The sequence below is a fragment of the Callorhinus ursinus genome, unplaced genomic scaffold, assembly GCF_003265705.2.
Source record: "Callorhinus ursinus isolate GAN/ISIS: 27379988/994484 unplaced genomic scaffold, GSC_fseal_2.0 scaffold18, whole genome shotgun sequence".
NCBI lineage: Eukaryota > Metazoa > Chordata > Mammalia > Carnivora > Otariidae > Callorhinus > Callorhinus ursinus.
In genome coordinates, this window is record NW_027397080.1 from 20,380,352 (window position 1) to 20,401,604 (window position 21,253).

General features: G+C 54.4%; 1 protein-coding gene across 5 annotated transcripts in view; it reads right to left on the bottom strand.

Moving 5' to 3' along the window:
• Nucleotides 1-8,609: 8,609 nt before the first annotated feature.
• EPHA8 (EPH receptor A8) overlaps nucleotides 8,610-21,253 on the bottom strand; it is a 45,999-nt gene continuing 33,355 nt past the window's right edge. For 4 of the 5 annotated variants that reach the window (XM_073903209.1, XM_073903207.1, XM_073903208.1 and 1 more), the window contains 12 exons: nucleotides 17,914-18,038; nucleotides 17,674-17,836; nucleotides 16,342-16,435; nucleotides 15,187-15,254; nucleotides 14,177-14,341; nucleotides 13,810-13,995; nucleotides 13,423-13,484; nucleotides 12,665-12,874; nucleotides 11,696-11,845; nucleotides 11,407-11,597; nucleotides 10,799-10,972; nucleotides 8,610-10,625 (listed from right to left, as the gene is read on the bottom strand). In XM_073903209.1, coding sequence (XP_073759310.1) covers nucleotides 10,511-10,625; nucleotides 10,799-10,972; nucleotides 11,407-11,597; nucleotides 11,696-11,845; nucleotides 12,665-12,874; nucleotides 13,423-13,484; nucleotides 13,810-13,995; nucleotides 14,177-14,341; nucleotides 15,187-15,254; nucleotides 16,342-16,435; nucleotides 17,674-17,836; nucleotides 17,914-18,038 — 1,703 coding nt within the window. In that variant the 3' untranslated portion in view covers nucleotides 8,610-10,510. Of the gene's footprint in view, nucleotides 10,626-10,798; nucleotides 10,973-11,406; nucleotides 11,598-11,695; nucleotides 11,846-12,664; nucleotides 12,875-13,422; nucleotides 13,573-13,809; nucleotides 13,996-14,176; nucleotides 14,342-15,186; nucleotides 15,255-16,341; nucleotides 16,436-17,673; nucleotides 17,837-17,913; nucleotides 18,039-21,253 lie in introns of those variants that run through there. The other variant, XR_012381351.1, reaches the window with a different exon arrangement.

A 21,253-nucleotide genomic window follows, 5' to 3' on the forward strand; every position in this document is an offset into this window, starting at 1 on the left:
TCACCTCCCCTGACCCTGACTCTATGCTTCCAATAATTCAGCTTCAGGTCATCCCAAAGTCCAGAGGTGACCCCAGATCAGGCCTTGGAGGCGGATGCCTGCTGTGCAGTTTCAGAACCAAGGACAGCTCCACACCATTGTGGGGCCGCACCGTTTTCCCCCTGGATTTGAGGCTCAAGGGAGTCTCGTGAAGATGACTACCTAGTCCTTGAAGAGTTGGTTATAGGCTGATAGACCGTGTCATCTGCTCACAGGGTGGAAGTGCTGAATAATTGTTGGATGAATAATTGGTTGTCTTCATTTCAGACAGGACAAGAGGTGAAATTATGAAGCAAAAGCTCAGAAAATTAGGGGACCTTAGGGGAAAGCAATTAGGACCTGAAGTTGTAGGCAAGACTCTCAACTTGTCTGAACCTCAGTTTCTCCAGCTGTGAAAGGATAGGAAGAAGAATGGATATTATACACACACACACACACACACACACACACACACACACTACACACTCTTTCTGAGGCTGGACCATTCTTTTTTTAAGATTTTATTTATTTGACAGAGAGAGAGAGAGCACACACAAGCAGAGGGAGCAGCAGGCAGAGGGAGGGGGAGAAGCAGGCTCCCTGCTCAACGGAAGAGGGAGCCCCATGTGGGGCTCCATCCCAGAACCCTGGGATCATGACCTGAACTGAAGGCAGACACTTAACTTGACTGAGCTACCCAGGTGCCCTGAGGCTTGATCTTTCTTAAGGATAGAGCCAGAAGTGTCTCCCTGGCTTGGGAGGGATGCTGGGAGTATCTGAGGGTTAAGCAGGACTCTGGGGCTCTGCTGTGCATCTGCAGTTGAAAGTTCCATGTCCAGAATGTCGCCTTGAGGATCTTTACACTGAGGCAAATGACTCCTATTTTAAGCATCTTGACAGACATTCAATTCTGTCACTGGGAGAGAGACTGGGGGAGGGAGGGAATCAGAGGTGACCATCTGGGCTTGGCACACACACACATACACACATGCTCCTACCTGCCTCTACACACAGGCATACCATTCATATACTAAGTCACACATTGGCTCATGTTACAGTCATGGAAATGCTTATGCACTTCACACATACACGTACAATCATATATGCAATAATACACTTACACCAATCACACACATTTGTGTGTTTTATATATGTTAGTCACTGAATTCTACATACAAAAACACATCCTGTAATGTCAGCCACCTTCACCTTCATGGCATAGGCTTACCCATCGCAGTTATACTCACACAGACACATGTACATACAATCATATACCAACAGTCATACACACACTTGGAGATAATGTCACATGTGCCCTTTTGTAAAGTCTCATGTCACCAAATGCCCAAAAATGTCCACACAACTCCTTGTGGTCATCCACTTACATTGAAGCACAAATCTGCAGCAATGGACCCCACCCCACTACTCCATCACTCATCCCCTTCGGCCAGTGGGTCTCACATGTTTTCCTCCCAGGAGCAACTGTCCAGAAGACAGATACAAGTGTGAACTGCTGGGTCATTCCTGAGCTCAGGATAGAGCTGACATCCTTAACCACTGCCTTCAGCATACCCCACCATAATGCTCCCCAGGGAGTTAGGCTGACATGCATTCAAATCCTGATCCACCGCTCACCAGCTGTGTAACATGGAGCGTGTTACATAACCTCTGAATGCCTCAGTTTCCTTGCTAATGAAAAGGGGATAGTAATGGTAACACTCTTATGAAGTTGTGAGGACTGGAAAGTGTAATGCATGGAGAGCACTTGTCACTGTGTCTGGTATATGACAAAAGTGCAGTAAATAGTGATTCATTATTATTAGTAACAATAAGCTACCCACATGGGCTCCCATTACGTGCCACACAGACAGCCTTTTCTTCACAGTCTCTTAAATAGGAGTATATCTTTTTGTTGGGGGTGGTGGTAATTACATTCAGCATCCAAAAATAATGTCAGCATTGGGAAGGAGGGGGCTGCACCTGGACTCCTCTACCCTCACTGCCCTGTTCTCAGCCCTTGGGTCACCTTGGCCATGCCTCCTCTTGAACTTTTCTCCTGATGGTTCCAGATGCCTTCACCTGAGTCTCTACATTTACCCAAGGTCCCCAGGCCCCCTTCTCCTTCCTGTGGGTTCCTACCATATCAAAGCAGAAAGGTGGCTTTCTGGTTTATTTTGGTTTATTTTACATTTGATACTGGACCCCTCATTTTTGGTATTCAGAGAGAGGCTCTTGCGCTAATCTCTCCACTCTAAATGCTCATCACATTTCTCTTAAAGCCACAGGAGCTCCCCTTATTCCCATCTTTTATTCATCACCTTCCACCAGCCCTAACACAGGAGATGTGGAAATGCAAACTCTCCAAGGACTGTGAATTTCACACCAGCAACTGACCCTTCCCCAGCAGGCTAGGGTTGGGAGACGGAGGTGTCCCTAACGAGGTACCTGGGCAATGGGGATGGAATGTGAGAGGTGGTGGCCCATGGGCCCAGGTCATCACCTCGTGGGTGAAGTGAGAGATAGAGAAACCACAGTGAGGAGACTGTCCTGGGGTCTGGGGCTCTCCACACCTTCCCGCTTCTAAAACCTCACCCACACACCAACAGCCTTGCCCTTACACCATCCCAGAGACACCCAGCCACCTTCCTCCTGCTATAGTGACCAACACCAGGCACTGTCCCTCTTTCTTACCTTCATATTATCCTCTAAACCTCATGACAAGCTTGTGCAGTGCGTGTAAGTACTGACCTCATGTTACAGGTGATGAGTGATGAAATGAGGCTCAACAAGGCAAGTGACATGCTCAAAGTCACATGGAAGGGAAGGAGGAAGAAACTGACCCCACAACAGGGCAGATACCAAGGGCCCCAGGAAGGGTTGTTTGCCTGTGCTTTTATTCATCACCGAATCCTTACCATGAGCCAGACCTGGGCTGGGCACTGGGTTTCTGGGGCTAAATAGGTACACTTTTGACTTTAATTAGTCCACAGTGAAGATGGGAGATCTATCACAGTGCAATATAAGTGCTTTAATAAGGAAGCCTGGTCTGTGGGATCTCAAAGAAAGGAGAAACCCAAACCTAAATTAAGGAGAGGCCTCAGAGGTTGAGCGCTGAAGCACGAGTAGGAATTACATAGGGTGAGAAGGGAGAGGAGGAACATTCCTCTAGTGGAACACGCACATGGCGCAGTCATGGGAGAGGGCCAAGAGTATTTATGGGTCTGCAGGTACTTCTTCCTGGCTGGAAGTTCCTCTGTGGGTTTGCTGAGGAGTAAGAGCATGGGATGAGACAAGAGACATGGGTGGCACCAGGCTAGAAAGTTTGCTTGGTATCTTGGACTACCCCTTTCCATGCTTCCTCCAAGCCCCAACCATATTATCTATTCTCCTCTCCCAGTAAGCCCATTCATCGTAGGGGTGGGAAGGTTTGGCTGGTTTTGCCCACACTGAGGGCTCAGAGAATTGTTCTTCCAGGGGGCTTTTGTGTTTTCTCAGGGAAGTCCAAAGACAGCAAGTCTTGCTTCAAAGAGATGAGATCCTAATGGTGAAAATCTAGGCATTGTGTTTGATTAAAAGCTAAAGCATCCATCTGCCTGAGGATTTCCTATTGCTTCCCAAACCACTCCTCTGGGAATTTGTTTCCCTTCTGCAGGTGGTGCCTAGAAGGGCACTCAAGAGCCAGGTGGTGGAAGAGTGTGGTGGAAGAGCTGCACTGGGGGAGGGGGCCTTTCTTTAAATGCTAAGTATAAGAAATTAGGTGGAGAATTTCATACCCAGACTATGCCTCTGATGCTGTGTGAACTTGGGTGAGCCCTTTTCCCTCTCTGGATAAGGCTGGATTTCTTTATTTAAGAAAAAAAGAAGCATGTGGAGAATGACCAATTTGATTCCCTTAAAGCCCTTTAATTCTATAATAAAAGCAAAGGGGCTCGCCTGAGTGGCTCAGTCTGTTGGGCATTTGACTCTTGATTTGGGCTCAGGTCATGATCTCAGGGTCATGGGAATGAGCTCTGTGTTGGGCTCCATGTGGAGCACGAAGTCCACTTGGGATTCTCTCTCTTCCTCTCCCTCTGCCCCCTCACACTTGTCTCTGTCTCTCAAATAAATAAATAAATAAATAAATAAATTAAAAAATCTTTTTAAAAAAGAGCAAAGGGACTTATCCAGCATTCTATGATCGTGTGATTTGGCTTTTCTGTTTTTTTTTTCTAGCCTGTGAGCATCTTGGGGGCAAGAATTATCTTATTTATTCTCGAATTCATATCCCTAGCCAAGCACGGGGCTTGTCACAGAACAGGTGCTCAGAAGGTATACATTCATTCATTCAACAAATATCTGTTGCACACAAATAAGGGCCATCACTGTGCTGTGTGCTGTGGGTAAAGCCCACTGAGTAAATTAGATGCAGTGCCTGCTTTTTCAGACTGTACTGAATTAGGGGAGCACAAAATAAACAAATAAATAAGTGCTAGTTAAATCCAACTGGTTGTAAATGCTACAAATACAATAATATTGGGTAACATGGTAGAGAGTGACTCAGGTGAGTGGTGGTCACACTTGGGCGGAACCTTTTGCAGACATGGAAGAGCATCCCAGGCAGAGGTAAGAACTAATGCCGAGGCCTGGCATGTTCAAGGAATAGAAGGCTAGGCATGAGTGAGGGAGAGGATGGTTGGAGGCAGATCAGAGAGGCCAGCAGGAACTGATCCTGGGGGATGTTGTAGGCCGGGTGAGGATTTTAGGTGTTATTACAAACTTGATAGGAAACTTTTGGAGGGTTATAATTAGGAAAGTGGCATGCCCTGGTTTTTAAAAGATCCCTTCAGCCCCTTGCAGAGAATGCATTATGGGGGTGAGAGGGGAAGCAGGGAGACCAGTAAGGAGGCTCCTGAAGATGGGGGCGGCGCAGGTGGCGATAAATGGTTACATTTGGGACACAATTTGGAGAGAGAGCTGAGAAGACCTGCGCATTTGTTGCAGCACACCCACCAGCTCCAGCCGTTGGTATTCAGCACCATGGACAGCGCAAGCCTCGCAGGCTCCCCGCCCCCCATTCTAGTTCTTAGGAGACACTGAGCTTCCTGAGGGCAGCTCTCGGAACTCCTTCCTCCCTTGTGGTTTTTACACATCTTTATTTTTAATTATAAAACATTTCAATATACAGAAAACTCATAAAGTAACAGGCGTGGATGTGCCCCCCAGGATTAAATGGGTGTTAACATTTTCCCATATTTGCCTCACAACCCTCTCTTTTTAAAAAGGAAAACAAATAAGACACAGTCAATCCAGCTCAATACCCCTTGCCCTTCTTCCCCAGAACTAACTGAGCTGAAGCCAGTGTTTTTCTGTCCCAGGCATGTTTTTGTATTGTCATTATCGAGTTGTGCCACCCAAACCCTGTAATTCTATTGTGACATATATTTTTAAAGTTTACATAAATAGTATAATACTGTACATATTCCTTTGTAGTTTATTTTTTTCACTCCATATTATGTCATGGAGACTTATTCCTATTGGTACATGTTGATCTAGTTTGTTCATTTTAACTGTGATAGATGATTTCATTGTACTTATAAAGCAGCTTATTTTCCCGTTCCCCTGCTGAGAGCAGTTAGGCTGCTCCTCATTTTTCTATTACATACTAAGGTGCAGTGAATATCCTTGGACATGTATCCTTTTGCATGTGAGTATGAGTTTCCCTAGGATGCATAGAAAACACTGTGGGTGACCTGCCCAGATTCCTTTGACCTGCAGGTGCACTCATTCTGCAGCTGCCCTAAGTGTTGGCTGCTAAGAGCCCATAGCTGCTCCCTTCCTGGGAACCTCCTTGCCAAGGAAGATATACAATACGACACCACCCACCCTCCCGCAATGGGGCAGGCAGCCTATGGGCAATCAATGACTGATAAGGGTACAGGTCTGGCCCCTTGCTTCAAGGCAGATCAACTCTGTGTTGCTATTAATGCTCCAGAGCTCCCTGTGGCATCAGATTGAAGCTAATCTCCAACAAGAACATATCGTTGCCTAGCATTCCCTCCCACCCGATCTGCCTTCTCCTCTCTCTTTCACCTGGGAGCGCTCCCTCCATAAATCACCTGCACAAGAATCTCAGGCACTACTTAGGGAACTTAATCTAAGACAAACACACACTAAGGGGGAGCTGCTTGGTCTTAGATTTGCTCATCGTAAAATTTACTAAGTGTTTCCAAATTGCTCTCCAAAGTAGTCACACCAATTTACATTTCCACTAGTGGTTTATAAACATTCCTATTCCCCCAACACCTTCATCAATGCTGGTGTTATAGACTAAGTTTCCCAATCGAATTGGTGTAATACCTATCTTGTTATTGTTTGAATTTGCATTTCCATGTTTACTAGTGATGTTGAGAATATCTTTTATACCTTCATTGGCCATTCAAATTTCTTCTTTTATTTGTGTGTTCGAATCTTTGCCCACTTTCCTATGCTTTGAAATGTTTTGGTAAATTGATTCTTTGAAATTAAAAAAAAATTTGTTTTGGAAACGAATTCTCTCTTGGTTGGTTATACAGCTTGCAAATATTCCCCCAGCCATGGCGCTACCAAATCTATTTCTTTTTTGCCATGTAGAAGTTTCCAATTTGATTGAAATAAGGTTTAACATTGTTTTCCTTTATCATTTGTGCTTTTTTGTGTCTTATTTTCTGCTCTAAGGTTATAAAGTTATCTTCCTGTTTTCCTTTGAAAGTTTTATAGTCTGCTCTTTACATTTAAACCTTAATCAACCTGGAATTTATTTTGTGAGTGGTATGAGCAGGGATCCAATTTTATCTTTTTCCATGGGGGTATTTAATTGTCCTAATATCACCCATTAACTAGACAATCCTTTGCCCCTTGTCATGTTTCAAACTCTCATATATATTTGGATCCATCCCTAGGCATTATTATTCTCGGTTCTTTTTAACTGTTTCCGTATTCCCAGAACCAAATAAAACTATCTTAATTATTAGAGCTGTATAGTAATTATTGACATTTGGTAGGGTGAGGTTGCTTTCCTCTTCCTCTTTTTTCTTCTTCAAAATTGTCTTGGCTATTCTAGGTTATTATTCCACATACATTCTGGGATGACCTTGTCAAGTTGCAGAGAAAACTCCACTGCAAATTTTATTGGAAATATAATGTATAGATTAAGTTGGAGGGGGCTAGCTGACTTTATGATAGCAAGGCTTCCTAGACAGGAACCCTATTGCTTCTTTTCTGGCTATTATTCTTCCTCTTCTCTGCATCCATCCTCACACGAGGGAAATGAACCTCCAAATCCTTCTCATCCTTCAATGCCCAGCTGAATGCTTCCTCCTCCAGGAAGTCCTTGGTGATAGCCCTGGCCCTCTAGGCTTTCTCTCCTCTAATTTCCTCTAATCCTTCTGTGTGGCCCATTTCCCGGACACTTAGCGTAGCAATCTGGCTGGGGAGCCACTCTTGTGCATTCCATTCCTCCACCTAGTGGACTCTGAAGAGTCTACCTTCATCTCTGTATCCCCCAGCGACACCCAGCACATAGCAGGTGCTCCAGAGGCCCTGACGATTCCTTCCCTTCGGGAAGGAAGTGTGTGGTAACAGGTTCTTCCTCATAGGAAATGGCTAGTCCCACGGGGAGGAGGCCTGGAGCAGAGTTTTGAGTTTCAGCAGAAACACACCTGGCTAGAAATCAGACAGTTCTAGCTTAACATGGTCATTCTGCCAGTTGGGACGCTGGCCTCTCTGAGCATGCTTGTGCCCAACTGTAAGATGGAGACAATATTACCAATCTCATAGGGCTGCTGGCATTATTAGTGAGGCAATGAAGGGAACACAGTAAAATGTTTTCTCCCTGGTCTACGTTTCCAATTTGAGGGAGGTGCAGGAGTGAAGATTCTTCCCTCAGCTTGACGAGCCGCTGGAAATCATTTGCTTGCTCATCAGTAGGATCCCCAGGGGCATCTTCCCCAAATGGACACAGTCAGGTTCTGCTCTGCCCCCGATGCCGCTGCCCTGGCTCCTGCTGTGTGCCCTCCCCCCAGAACAGAGATGGGTCCTCAGCCCCTGATGTCACTATAGCAGGTGCTTGCATCCCTCCCCTGCCCACAGCACACAGGTCTCTCAATGGACCCGTTGGTCCCAAGGAAGTTGTTCTTATGAAATGCTCCTTCCTCATGTGTTCCTCCTCCAGAGGAGATCTTTCTTCCATAAGAGCACTTCAGGCAAGGGCAATGCCCGCTTGCAAGCAACCACGCTCCAGTGTTAAGCACCATCTGCACATCTTGAAAGAGAGAATTTGGGGCCTGTGGGGGTGCTTCCTAGCAAAGCATGGGCTTTGGAGTTAGAAAAACCAGGGTCCTGGCTCAGCATCCCCCAAACTTGACTTCAGGTGACTTGACCTCTGTGACTCAGCCTCCCCATATATAAAATGGGTGCATGAATCCTATCTCCTGGGATAGATGAGAAGATGAGAGCAGAGAGAATGTATGGGATGCATACAGTAGGTGCACAGCATAAGGCTGCTCTCTTACCAGGTGATGTTGAGGTTGAAAGGATGGGAAGAAAATGGGGGACACAGGCAAAGATGAGGCAGAATGAGGCAGAATTTATTCTCATTGTGGGCAAGTTCAAGACTCAGGATGAAGACCACAGAGAAGCAGATCCCTGGGACCCCAAGGGTACCTCACGCCTGGGGCAGGGGCCACACTTTTGCAAGTGCCGGGCCCTCCATGTCCACCCTGACTGTGAGGATCAGAGACCAGGAACTGGGTGAGAGTGGGGTGGGGGCGGGAGGCAGACAGGGTCCTCCCTGGATCGTGTCCTGACCATGTTTCCGACTTCCATAGGAAGGAAGAACAGCTCAGCTATATAATAATATAATATATAGAGGTGTAGAGAGCTGGCCGCAGCACCTAGGCGGGGCTGAGACTCCCCAAATTATTGCAGGAGGAAGGGGGGGCTCAGTGCTGGTGTCTCTGCGGAACAGCTGTGCTGGCTGGGGGGAGGGCTGGGCAGGGGGTGGGGAGCTGGACTTGCGCCTCCCTCTGGGGCCGGCAGGGGGTACAAGGCATCCTGCCCAGTGGGGTTCCTTGGGCCCCGCCCACCAAGCTTCCCCTGGGAAGGTGCTTTCTCACCCTGGGTGCTCTTTATGTGCTTTGAAGACCATTTTTGCATTGTCAGGAGTGAGGAAAAAATATTCTGGCATGGTAGAAAAAAGATATTTACATACCCTGGTGGGCCGTAAAGGGGAGGGTCAGTCTCGGGGTGGGGGAGCTTCCGAAGCCCCCTCTCACCCACAGCTGTCAGTGTGGGATGGTGTGTGGGGGAAAGAGCCCTGGGCTGGGAGGCAGGCGGCCTCAGCTCTATAACTTGGTTGCTGTGTGACCTTGGACAAGGCACACCCCCTCTCTAGGTCTTGGTCTCCTCAGGTGGCACAAGAGGGGGTGGACGTGGGGCTGAAAAGCTGGGATCTTATGGTCCCTGATCTTAGGATTGAGGAGGGAGGGGCATAGGCCAGGGCTGGGCAGTGAGAGGTTGGCAGAGGGTCTTCCAAGTGAGGAGCCCTGGGATGTGGAGGGGCATTGGGGCCCAGAGGGAAGTTCATGGCCCTGGCCGCTGACCAGGCAGCCAAGTCCAGCTGAGGGCATCTTGTGTACTCTACAGCGATGTCTACACAGTAGGCAGCCAGAGGGGCTGGCCGGGAACCCTGTTTTCCTGTGGAAGCAGTGGTGGGAGCCAGGTGGAGGCTGCAGGTGGCCCCCTAACTGCTAGAGGGAGGGCTCAGACCTGAGATAGAGCCGGGGGAGGGCTCACCCGGGCTGAAACGAGGGTGGGCCTGGTGCTGGTGCAGTTCCAAAGTGGCCCCTAATTCCAGCCCCCAGGTGTGGGGGGAGGTGGGCATGAGCCTCTCCCTAGTCCCTGTGGGTGCTGGGGCCTGGGCCCATACTCAGTGGGCAGCGTCACACCAAGTTCTGTGCTCACAGGCCTGTGACACACGTCCTCATTCATCCATGGTCACGCACATGTGCCCCCCGCCATTATGGAAAAGCATGCACGCCATAAGCACACATCCGTGCTCGGACCTGATGGGTGGACACGCACACATGGTCACAAATGTTCACAAAGGCTCCCACGACCTCATGAAAACACATCCCTACAGCATATGAACACACACACACACACGCACACACGCACACACGGAGGCAGGTGAGTGACGTCTCTGTCAGGCTCCGTGTCACTGAGGCCCCAGCCTCTGGGGAAGAGAAGCCCGTCCGCCCTGGGGGCAGATGTCGCAGCCAAACTGGGCACCGAACGCCCCTTCCCAGGCAGCCTGACCCCTGCTGAGTCCAGGTCCTGCGGTGGAGATCTTGGCACCTGAGAGGAGGGACAGAGGCTTGGGGGGCTGCCTGACCCCCCCGCCAACCCTGCAAGTCCTCTGATGGCCGACATGTCCCGGGTCTGCTTTAGTTGCTGCCCAGGCCCCACTGGCCTTGGGTCAGAGGTGCCGGCGGGGCCCCTGCGTGCTCGTCAGCTGGGCCCTCATGGTCTGGATGCTGCCCAGGATCTTCTTCTGGTGGCCCATGAGAGTGATGCCCAGGGCACGCACGTCCCTGTGAAGGAAGAGTGGTGCTGACCCGGTCGGCCGGCCTGGGAGGCCGGGAACCATGGGGCCGGGGCAGACCCATTCCCTGGAGCTTCCAACCTCCTCGGTGGCCCTGCCTCTGGTCCCCTGCCCTCCTCCCCTGTCCGCACCCCCACGGGCACCACCCGACCCTTCACTCACTGAGCATTCATACGCAGCACCATGCCCAGGGAGGAGTACCCGCCGGCGGCGAAGTGGTCCCGGTAGCGGCCCATGCGGATGGAGTCCAGCCAGTCCCCCACGGTGAGGCCCCCGCCGCCACCCCCGCCCCCACGAAGGTCAAAGCAGCTCTGGGCAAAGGCAGGGGGTGGGCACCTGAGGCACAGGGGCCCTTGGTAAGTGGCCTGCCAGGGCCTCTGCCCTCCTCAGGGACCCTGGTACTAGCCACTCTCAGCCTCCATGCAGGCTCAGTAGTGGACAAAGGGTCTGACAAGCTAGCCCCAAGCCTGAAAAGGAGAGGCCTGAGGAAAGCTCAGGCAGGACCAGGTTGAGACCCAGGAAGCTCAGGGGTCAGGGGCCCAGGCAGGACAGGGGTCAGGGGCCCAGGCAGGACAGGGGTCAGGGGCCCAGGTAAGGCGGGGGTCAGGGGTCCAGGCTTGACAAGGGTCAGAGGACAAGGCAGGTCAGGGCTTTGAGACCCCGGCTAGGTGTGGTCCGATTGTTAGGGCTGACACTAAGTCTGGGCCTTATCTGGGGAAATGCTGGGAGAGCAGCTGGGCTTGGGCAGTGCTGGGGTGGGCCCCGGGCACCTGTTGACAGTGGCAGTGGCCCTGAGACTCTCAGGGCTCCGGATGAGGGCATCGAGGACGCTGACAATCTGGGAAAAGCGAGGCCGCTGGGCCCTGTCCTTGTGCCAGCAGTCGAGCATGAGCTGGTGCAGGGCGTGGGGGCAGCCCATGGGCGCAGGCAGGCGGTATCCCTCCTCCACGGAGCTGATGACCTGGGGTTGGGGGGGGGCAAGCACAATGCTGGGCTGGAGGCCGCCCGCCCCCTCTGACGTCCCACGTGGCCTCTGCCCAGCCGGGGTCCCGGACTCACGTCACGGTTTGTCATGTTCCAGTAGGGCCTCTCCCCGTAGGCCAGCACCTCCCACATGACCACACCGAAACTCCACACGTCGCTGGCCGAGGAGAAGGTCCGGAAGGCGATGGCCTCGGGGGCCGTCCAGCGGATCGGGATCTTGCCTCCCTGCAAGACACACACAAGTCCTGAGGGCTTCTCCCCAGCCCGAGGCGGGGAGCTGAGCGCTGGGTCAGGGCTGGGAACCCGGCAGCCCAGGAGCGGAGCCATGGCCTCCACGCCGCCTAGAGCTCCTGTTCTGCTTGGGGGACCTGCACTCCTGGCTGTTTTGAAGACTGAGCGAAGGAAGTGTGTGGCGTGCCTGGAACATAGTAGCTACTCAGTAAGCGCCAGTTAACAGGCTGATGCCCCGACAAGGGACGAAGCCCGCGGGACACGGCTTGCTTACTATGTCACTGCTCTTCCTTCCTTTCCTTCTTGTTTGTTTCTGTTTTTGTCACAAAATCCTTTCTCTAAGGGAAACCTCGTCCAGATGCTCAGATGCTTGGATGCTCAGACCCCGAGGGAAGGTTCTCACTGAGGCAGGGTGGGCAGGCCCGAGCCCCGGCCCACTCAGCCTCCTGCCCCGAAGGCTTCTCTCGAGAAGCCCGCATCTCTATGGAACAGGTTCTGCAGACACTAGTGTTTAGCCAATCCTTACAGACAGATGCGGAGTGGATTTGTGATTCAGACAGACACCGACCCTCCCAAAACCTCCCAGAGAGTGAGTGACAGTGGGGACCAGCCCTGGTGTCTCTCCAGGCCACCCAGTATACAGGAAAGGTGGGAAAGGGGGGGGTCCCAATTCCCAGAGGGGGAAACCGAGGTGCAGAGAAGAGGTAGGACTTGCCCCAGGTTGAAGTTGGCAACCCCGACATTTCCAGCTTCACTTCACTACATTTGGGGGAGCCCACCTCAGTCCCACTGGAAGGCAGGGGGACCACGCACCGTGGTGGTGTAGGCCGCGTCAGGGTCATCCTCTAGCACCCGGGAGAGCCCAAAGTCGGACACCTTGCACACCAGGTTGCTGTCAACCAGGACGTTGCGGGCAGCCAGGTCTCGGTGGACGTAGCCCAGGTCCGAGAGGTAGCACATGCCGGCCCCCACGCCTCTGAGCATGCCCACCAGCTGCATGATGGTGAACTGCCCGTCGTGAGTCTGTAGGGGAACATGGCTGGGCTTCAGCAAGGCTCTGCGCCGCTTGCAAAGTATCTTCACTTCTTATGAAGCACGTTCCTGTTTCAGCTCCTTCTCATGGTCTCATTTACGCTCATAGTGACCCTGAGAGGAGGGTGGGGCTGTGATGACTTCTTACCCATTTTGCAGAAGGAGAAATGGAGGCCCAGAGAGGTAAAACCCTGCACCTGAACACTCAGCAAATAAACGGCAGGGCAGGGGCTGGAGGCTAACCATTTCCACCACACCCGCCATGTCTCCCAGCTGGCTGGGGCACTGGGTCTCCACAGAGGCACCCCTCTTAGCCTGTGTGCAGGGCAGAGGACCCCATGCTGCAGAGGGCCCTTCATGTGAAGGGGGGCTGCAAGGCAATTTGATTAAGACCCCTCCCTATCCCTCACTCCCCTACCCCAGGTCCATTGGGTCCAAGCTCCTGCGGGTGTTTGGAGGCCCCACGTTATCTCCCATCACCCAGACTGAACTTCCCTCCCCCCTCCCAACCCACGGGGAAGGCAGGGTGGGGCACACACCCGCAGGAAGGCGTCCAGAGAGCCATTCTCCATGTACTCGGTCACAATCATTGCCAGGCGGCCTGGGGAGGGGTAGAAGGAGGGGGTGGCTCTTGGTGAGGGGATCAGGTCTGTTGATTGGAGACCCCAGGAACTTGGCCCCTCCATGAGCTGCAAAGAGGTGGGCCAGCACGGAGGGGTTCAGGGATTCTAGGGTTCCCACTGGGGTCCCAGGCTCTGGCCCCCCTCCCCAACCAAGTCAGCCGGGGACCTGAGCCAGGGGGGGTGGAGGGGGGACAGGGGCAGGGCAGGGGCAGAGCACAGTGGCCCAGGGATGGATGGATCCAGACTTCCGTCCTGGGGCAGGAGGGACCTTGTAGGGTGAGGCTGCCCTCGCCTGGCACCTACCACGGGTGACGACACCTTCAAGGCGGATGATATTGGGGTGGTCAAACTGACCCATGATGGACGCCTCACTCAGAAAGTCCCGCCGCTGTCTCTCAGTGTAGCCGGCTTTGAGGGCCTTGATGGCCACGGGCACGTCCCGCTGCCCCGGCACGCGCAGCCGCCCGCAGCAGACTTCCCCGGACTCCCCTGTGGGCCCCGAGTGGGGCAGGCAAGGGAAGGCTGTGGGACCCTCCGCTCTGCACCTGGACCCTGGCACTCCCCCCTTCCCCAGCAGGTGCACCGTGATCCCCCCTCCCCTTGTTCTGGGCACCCCTCCCCCCAGGCACCCCTCTGTGCTGTCCCCACCTTCACAACCCCCAAGGCTCACCAGAGCCGATAATTTTCTCGATGTGGATCCTGGAGGCTTCAATCTCTCGGGTGAAACTGCGGCCCGCCTGGCCTGGCTCCTCATAATTGTGGGGTTCTGCATAGAACGGGGGCTCCGGGATCTTCCCCGGGGGGTGGTGCAGGGGCAGGAAGACAGGTGGGGGTGCTGAGGGGCCAGGAGAGAGGGCCATCAGTGGGACGCAGGAGACTGTCTCTCGCAGCATTCCGTGGGCCTGGGATAGGTCTGCGGTGGGGTGTGGAGAGTAAGGAGCGTCCCCAGGAAGCTCAGGTTGTGGTGGCAAAACAGTAGGTGCCCAATACGTGCTTCCCAAGTGAAAATGGAGTCTCTATGGAGGAGCTATGGGGTCTCTAGGGGACTTTGGGGTCTCCAGTGAGTTCTGAGCACGTCTGTTGTTTTTTGGGGGTCACTTCTAGAGTCTTTAAGGTCTTTTTAAATTGCTCTGGGGTAGAAATGTGGCAAAAACGTTTTCATCACAAACTCCAAATTTGATTGAAAGTAGTTCTTTAGAAAACTGTGTTAAGAAGGATTCTGAAGCTGCACGAAGCTCACTGAGAATCGGTACCATAATTAATACTAATGTCTACCACGGGCACAGACATGAGGCATGGAGGTAGGCTCTCTCCTATTTGCCTCGTTTTCTGGGGTCTCCGCAGGGTCCTGGGAAAGTTCTCTGTAGCATGGGTTATTATCCAAGGGTATATGACATGCCCCCTCCCAAACTGTAGGCAAAACTGTGTGTGAGTGCACAAATGTGTGCATTTCCCCGGGCAGAGGGTTTCTGGCATCCCTGGTGGGGTCTGCCAACCCAGTAAGGGTGAATGGCACTCTGCCTCTGAGGTCTCGGGTTTCTGACATCCTGCTGTCTATCTCCGGGGCTCTCAACTTTTCCGTGGGCACCCTGCTCCTCCCCACCTGTCCCCTCCCCAGGCCGGCGCTGGCTCCCATCATGACCTCCTCTCTGCCCCACGTGCCTGGGCCCCTGCACTCACCCTGCCCGTTCTGATACTGCATCTTCTCCTCGTCTGAGTCCTGGAAGGCCTTGCTGTAACCGCAGTGCCTGTGGACGGCAGCCCTAGCCTCAGCCCTGACCCCCGTTCGGGGACAGATCAGAACTCCTCCCTCCTAGGGGAGTCCCCCCCCTTAAGGCTCTCAACCCAGCTGGATGGTGACATCTCTGACAATTACAGTTTACAAAGGCAAGTGCACTTGGCCCGCACAGCAGTCTACACACCATAAGCCCCATTTTACATGAAACCACCCTCGGGGGGTGGGGACAGGAGGCTTCTGGTATTTATAACACTGTGTGACCTTGGCCAGCCCCCTCCCTTCCCTGGGCCCGTGTCTCCATGTACAGGACGATGTTTCCAGGCCTTGCTGACTGGGCTCCTAAGCCCCCACGAGGCACAGTGTCCTATCTCCACCTCTCTCTGGGATGGAGTCGGGGAGGGAACGATGACTTTAGTTTTTACAGACCTGGGTTCCTGTCCCAGTTCTGACATCTACTTGGCAGAAGAGGCCTAACCTCTCTGATCCCCAACTAGCTCACCTGCAAAGTGACACCAGAATGTCCGCATCACAGGATTAAATGAGGTGGAGGAGGTCACCTGGAGGGAGTCCCCGTGGGCCTGGCAGGTGGGTGGACGTGGTATGGAGTCAGGGAGGGAGAGTCTGGATGACAACGGGCTTTGGGGCTTGAGCGACCCCACGAACAGTGGCGCCGTGTCCTGGGGGGGGCTGTGGGAGGTGCAGGTCTGGGGGTGCCGGGGACGGGTTCTTAGGGGAGAGGTCTGGGCTGGTGACAAAATGTCAGCATGACAGTGGGGTTCCTAGCCATGGGCCCTGATAAGGTCACTCAGAAAAGATGGCCCCAGCTGAATAGGGATGAGAGGAGGGTCCGGGACAAGCGTGGGGTCCTCCAGCCTTCCGAGGCTGTTTCGAGAAGAGGGGCTGGCAGGGATGGAGAAGGGCACGGCATGGAGCAAGACAAACGTGTTCCACGTGGGAGGAAAGAAGAACAGGTACACCCGGAAGTGAACCCAGCCCTAGGTGCAAGGGGACCACTGTCTTGGTGGGGCTTGGGACAGGCTGGAGACACAGCGCCCCAGAGGAGGGGCTTGGGGTGGCTGGGGACCAGGACCACCCACCTCTTTTTGCAGATGAGCAGGAGCAGAAGCACGACCAGGCCCGTGATGAGCGTCAGGCAGATCCAGACAATGGTCCGGGTGTCGTAGCGGGGCCCTAGTTGGGGGAGAGCAGGGTGGGGGAACCGGCCTCTCAGGCCCAGGGATCTGGTGGCTCTCCCGGGTGGACCCGGTTGGCAGCATCCTCAGCTGTGAGTCAGCCCTGGGTCAGGGTCACAGGCTGCCTCCTCCTCTGCCCCCACCTTCCCCTCTACTAAGCTGCCCCTTCAAGACCCTGCTGCTGCAGGCTTCCCGGCTCCCACCCCGGTGTCAGCACTTCCCGGGACTGTGTGAGCCCCAGAGAAGCTCTAGACTTCTCTGAGCCTGTGTTTTCCACCTGTAATGTGCCTGTCCTGCCTGTTGTCCAAACAGTAACAAAGCCAAATGTGCTGAGAGGTGCACGTTCCAGTCCCAATTACAAGAGATCCTAGTATTATCTTCAGTTTTTAGACAAGAACACTGAGGTTCAGAGACTTGGGGAACTTACTCAAGACCACACAGTAAATGGGATGGAGCCGGGCAGGATTCCGAGCTGGGCAGTCTCAACAAGGTATCAGACCTCAGAGCACTTGAGACACACCATCAACTCGGCCTTGAACCTTCCAATCCGAGCACCACGCCCCGGAGGGCCCCCCAGTATGGAGAGCTTAGAGAAGACTCCAAGAAGCTGGAGATGGGGGCAGGGCATTGCCAGGCTTGAGTGTGCCTCAGAATCATCCTGAGGCCTTGATAAAACCTTAATTATTGGGCCCCCACCCCAGGGTTTCTGAATCAGAAAGTCTGGGGTAGGGCCTGAGAATCAGCATTTCCAATACCCCCCCGCAGGTGCTGCTGCTGGTCCCAGCCCGTGCTGTGAGAACCACTGTTCTGGAGCCTGGGGGCAGGAGGAGACTGGGGAAGGGGCACGGAATTTGTCCCCAGACTGATCAGGTTCAAATCCTGCTCTGCTGGGTGACCTTGGCCGATTCACTTTACTGCTCTGGTCCTCATTTTCCTCATCTGTGAAATGGGGATGTGGATAATGGCAACTCACTGGAGGGTCTCTAGGACAAGTATAAGTGATCTTGTTGGCAGAGGGCACCATGATGCCGGCCAGACTCACTGATAACTCAGTGACAGCCAGTGTTTGGTGGGCTGTCCCTGGCTCTGTCACCTTGGGCAAGTCTCCTCCCTTCTCTGAGTCTCAGTGTTTCACCTGTAAAAATGCCACTCCAGCACAGGCACCAGCTCGGCCACCAGGGCCCCCGGCACCTGGCCTGGCCCGGCTCCCTCGCCCTCCCCGCTCCCCGCACTCACGGGGTTTCCCGGTCTCCACCTCCATGGCCTGGCTGAAGCGGCCGCAGCCGGCGGACGTGCGGGCTCGGACCTGGAACATGTAGCGGGTGCCCGGCTTGAGGCCTGAGACGGTGGCCCTGGTGGTGACAGCCTTGAGGGTGGAGTAGCTCTGCATCTCCTTGTCCTGCCCAGGAGAGGGGTGGTCAGTCCAGGGTCCTCCCGCCTGCTTCCCCTCCCCCTTCCGCCCTTCCCCACTGGTACCTTCTCGTAGTACTTGATCTCATACTCCAGGATGATGCCGTTGGGTTGCTCTGGCTCCTGCCACAGCAGAGAGACGCTGGTCTGCCCGGCCCGCTCCTGGCGGATCACCACCACCTGGGACGGGGCTAGGGGACGGAGGTCAGCCGCCGTCAGATGGGTGGATCGGAGACAACGGAGACTGGTCTCTGTCCCAGGGAAGCCGGCTTGGGCCGTGCTCACCTTGCCAACTGTCCTGCCCGCCCCCACCCCCGTCCAGGGGAGTCGGCACCCTCCAATCCTCCTAGCAAATCACCGGGCGGCCGCTCTGGTCGCCCCCCTGGGGGTGGCACAGCCTAGCTCTGCTCTAGGACGCTGGGGCTACCTTGACCCAGACGAGGCCGGACTCCCCCAGCTTTCACTGCCTCCTCCTTCTCTCTGGCCAGGCCCATCCCTTGGAAGAGTGCTGGACCTTCCCCCTCCCCCCAGCCCCTGCCAAGCAGACACTCTTGCCGCCCTGGGGCCCCATCACCGGATATCTCTATCACCAAGGGCCTGGGGTGGGACAGGCTCTCAGGAGTACCTGAGGGAGAGGAAGGAGAGAGGAAGAAGGAAGGACCCCGTGTCCTCGCTGCCTGGGTTTGGAGGGTAGGACGGCAGCAGCTCTGATACTCGCGGAAAAGCCATGAGCTGGGCACACTTGAGCCCCAGGATTCCTTTGTCACACCAGGTCACCCGTTCACCCCCTCACACAGTGACTGAGTCACCCATTCCCTCCCTCCCTCCTGCGTTCACTGCACCTACTCCCGAGGTGAGTCTGCTGGAAGCTACCAGATACAGCTGGGTGCAGCCACGCTGACTCTGCCCAATACCTCCCCTGTCCCCCTCTCTGGGCATCCTGTCCCCCCCTGCACCCCCCATACACCTGGAGCTCCCTGAAGACAGCGGCTACACAGGGTAGGTGCCCACCAAATGTTGCTGGGTGACTTTGATGTGAAAATGAAAGAAGTAACTCCAGAGTTAAGTTGGAGGGTGTGGTACCGGGCCCCCATCAGCCTGGGCATCGGGCCTGGGTCACAACCCGGCCTCCTCTGGCTGGCTGGGACCATTACTGTCTGGGGTGGCAGTTTCCCCATCCAGAAAGGGAAGAGAGCAGCGCCACCTGCCCGGAGGAGGTGAGGATCAGATACTGCCAGCAACATGTGGATGCCCCTTAAAAAACAAAGAACTTCCAAGGCAAGAGGTGCTGTGTGAGGGGACCAGAGCACAGAGGTGGGAGGGAAACAGGGTGGGGGACCACAGCGGCTCCAAGGAGGAGATGGCTGTAGAGAAGGGGGCCAGAGAGGAGGGGAGGGGAAGGGAAGGGGAAGGAGAGGGGAGGCCCTGCAGTCCCTGAGGCCAGACCTCACCCATTTGCTCAGGGCTGTTGTCTGCCCCAGCCCCCCCCCCCCCAGAATTCCTGAATGCCTTCCACATGCATTGTGGTCCACTAGGACCTGGGGATCCATAGTGACCAAGGCAGTCCTCAAGGAGCTTATGATCTATAGAGAGACAGAAAGTAAATAAGAAGACGAATCGATACGTAATCACAGGAGGGACAGGAAAAAAGCATGGCATGTGATGGAGCAGACCTTGTATGCATAGGGGGCTGGGGGAAACCGGGCCATTTTAGCTGGGGTGGTCAGGGTGGGCCTCCCCAAGGCAGGGATGACGGAACTGAGGACTGAAGGAACCAGCCACCCAACATCACAGAGAGGAGCCAGTCGCTCTGACGGAAAAGGCCAAGGCACGGAAGGGCTCAGTGGCTCCAAGAGATGGACAGAGGGACGAAAGGCCCGTGTGGATGCAAGGGAGGGAGCCCGGCGAGAGGAGGTGGGTGAGCATGGAGAGGCGGGCGGGGTGGGTGGCATGGGTGCGCCCTGGCCTGGCCCTGGGAGGGTCTCAACGGGATCTGAACTCAGGCTGAAGCTGGTAAAGGGCTCACGTGTGACCAGACCTCACTTACACTTTTAAAGCTCATTCAGGACGTGGTGTGAGACAGCATCATGGGGCGAGGGGGAGCAGGCTCCTGGGGTTGTCCAGACAACACAGGATGGGGGTGGGGATGCGCTGTGGACTGAATTGTGTCCCCTCCCCAAATTCATACACTGAAGCCCTAACCCCCAACTTGATAGTATTTGTTGTCAGGGCCTTAGGGGGATGATTAGGTGTAGACAGGGTCATGCAGGCGAGGTCCTCACTGTGGGATTAGTGCCTTTATTAGAAGAGACACTGGACTTCTCTCTTTCTCTGCCTTGTGAGGATACAGCCAGGAGGCAGGAAGAGGGTTCTCACCAGAAACCAAATTGGCCAGCACCTTGATCTTGGACCTCCAGCCTCAAGAACTGTGATCAATACACATTTCTGTGGTTTAAGCCCCCAACCTGTGGTATTTTGTTATGGCAGCCTGAGCTCAGAGAGATGGATCGGAAGGAGGCTGAAGCGGAGATGGTCACCTGGAGGGAGGCCCCGTGGGCCTGGCAGGTGGGTGGACGTGGTACAGAGACAGGGAGGGAGAGTCCGGACGACAACGCGCTTTGGGGCTTGAGCAACCCCACGAACAGTGGCGCCGTGTCCTGGGGGAGGGCTGTGGGAGGTGCAGGTCTGGGGGTGCCAGAGGCGGGTCCTTAGGGGAGAGGTCTGGGCTGGTGACAAAATGTCAGCATGACAGTGGGGTTCCTAGCCATGGGCCCTGATAAGGTCACTCAGAAAAGATGGCCCCGCTGAATAGGGATGAGAGGAGGGTCCGGGACAAGCGTGGGGTCCTCCAGCCTTCCGAGGCTGTTTCGAGAAGAGGGGCTGGCAGGGATGGAGAAGGGCAGGGCATGCGGGCAAGACAAAAGTGTTCCATGAGGGAGGAAAGACCAGGGAGAGAAGTCCCCACTTCTCTCCCACAGTGCGTGTGGCCAGGTGGGGACACTGAGCTTCAGTGGACAGCTGGGGAAATGGGCCTGACTGGAGCTGCCTGAAGAGGCTCACAGAGAGAGGACACAGAGACAGCCACACAGACAGCTCTTTCAGGAAGGTTCCCTGGGAAGAGAATGGGTCTGGTGGCTAGAAGGGAGCGTGCCTTCAAGGGAGGGTTTTTCTCTTCATGATGAATCATACTGATGGTGTCAGAAATGGTGGTGGGCTCTGGACTCCACCTTCCCCCCCGCCAGCCAGCCACCCGCCCCCATCTCCCTGGAGACCAGTGGGCAAGGGCAGGGCCACAAGCACCAGACACACAGGCCTATTCCCACCGTGTCACCAGCCCTGGGGACAAGGCTGGGCACTCTGTGGGTGCCCTACAAACGTTGGTTGGATGAGAGTCCCTTGAGTGGGT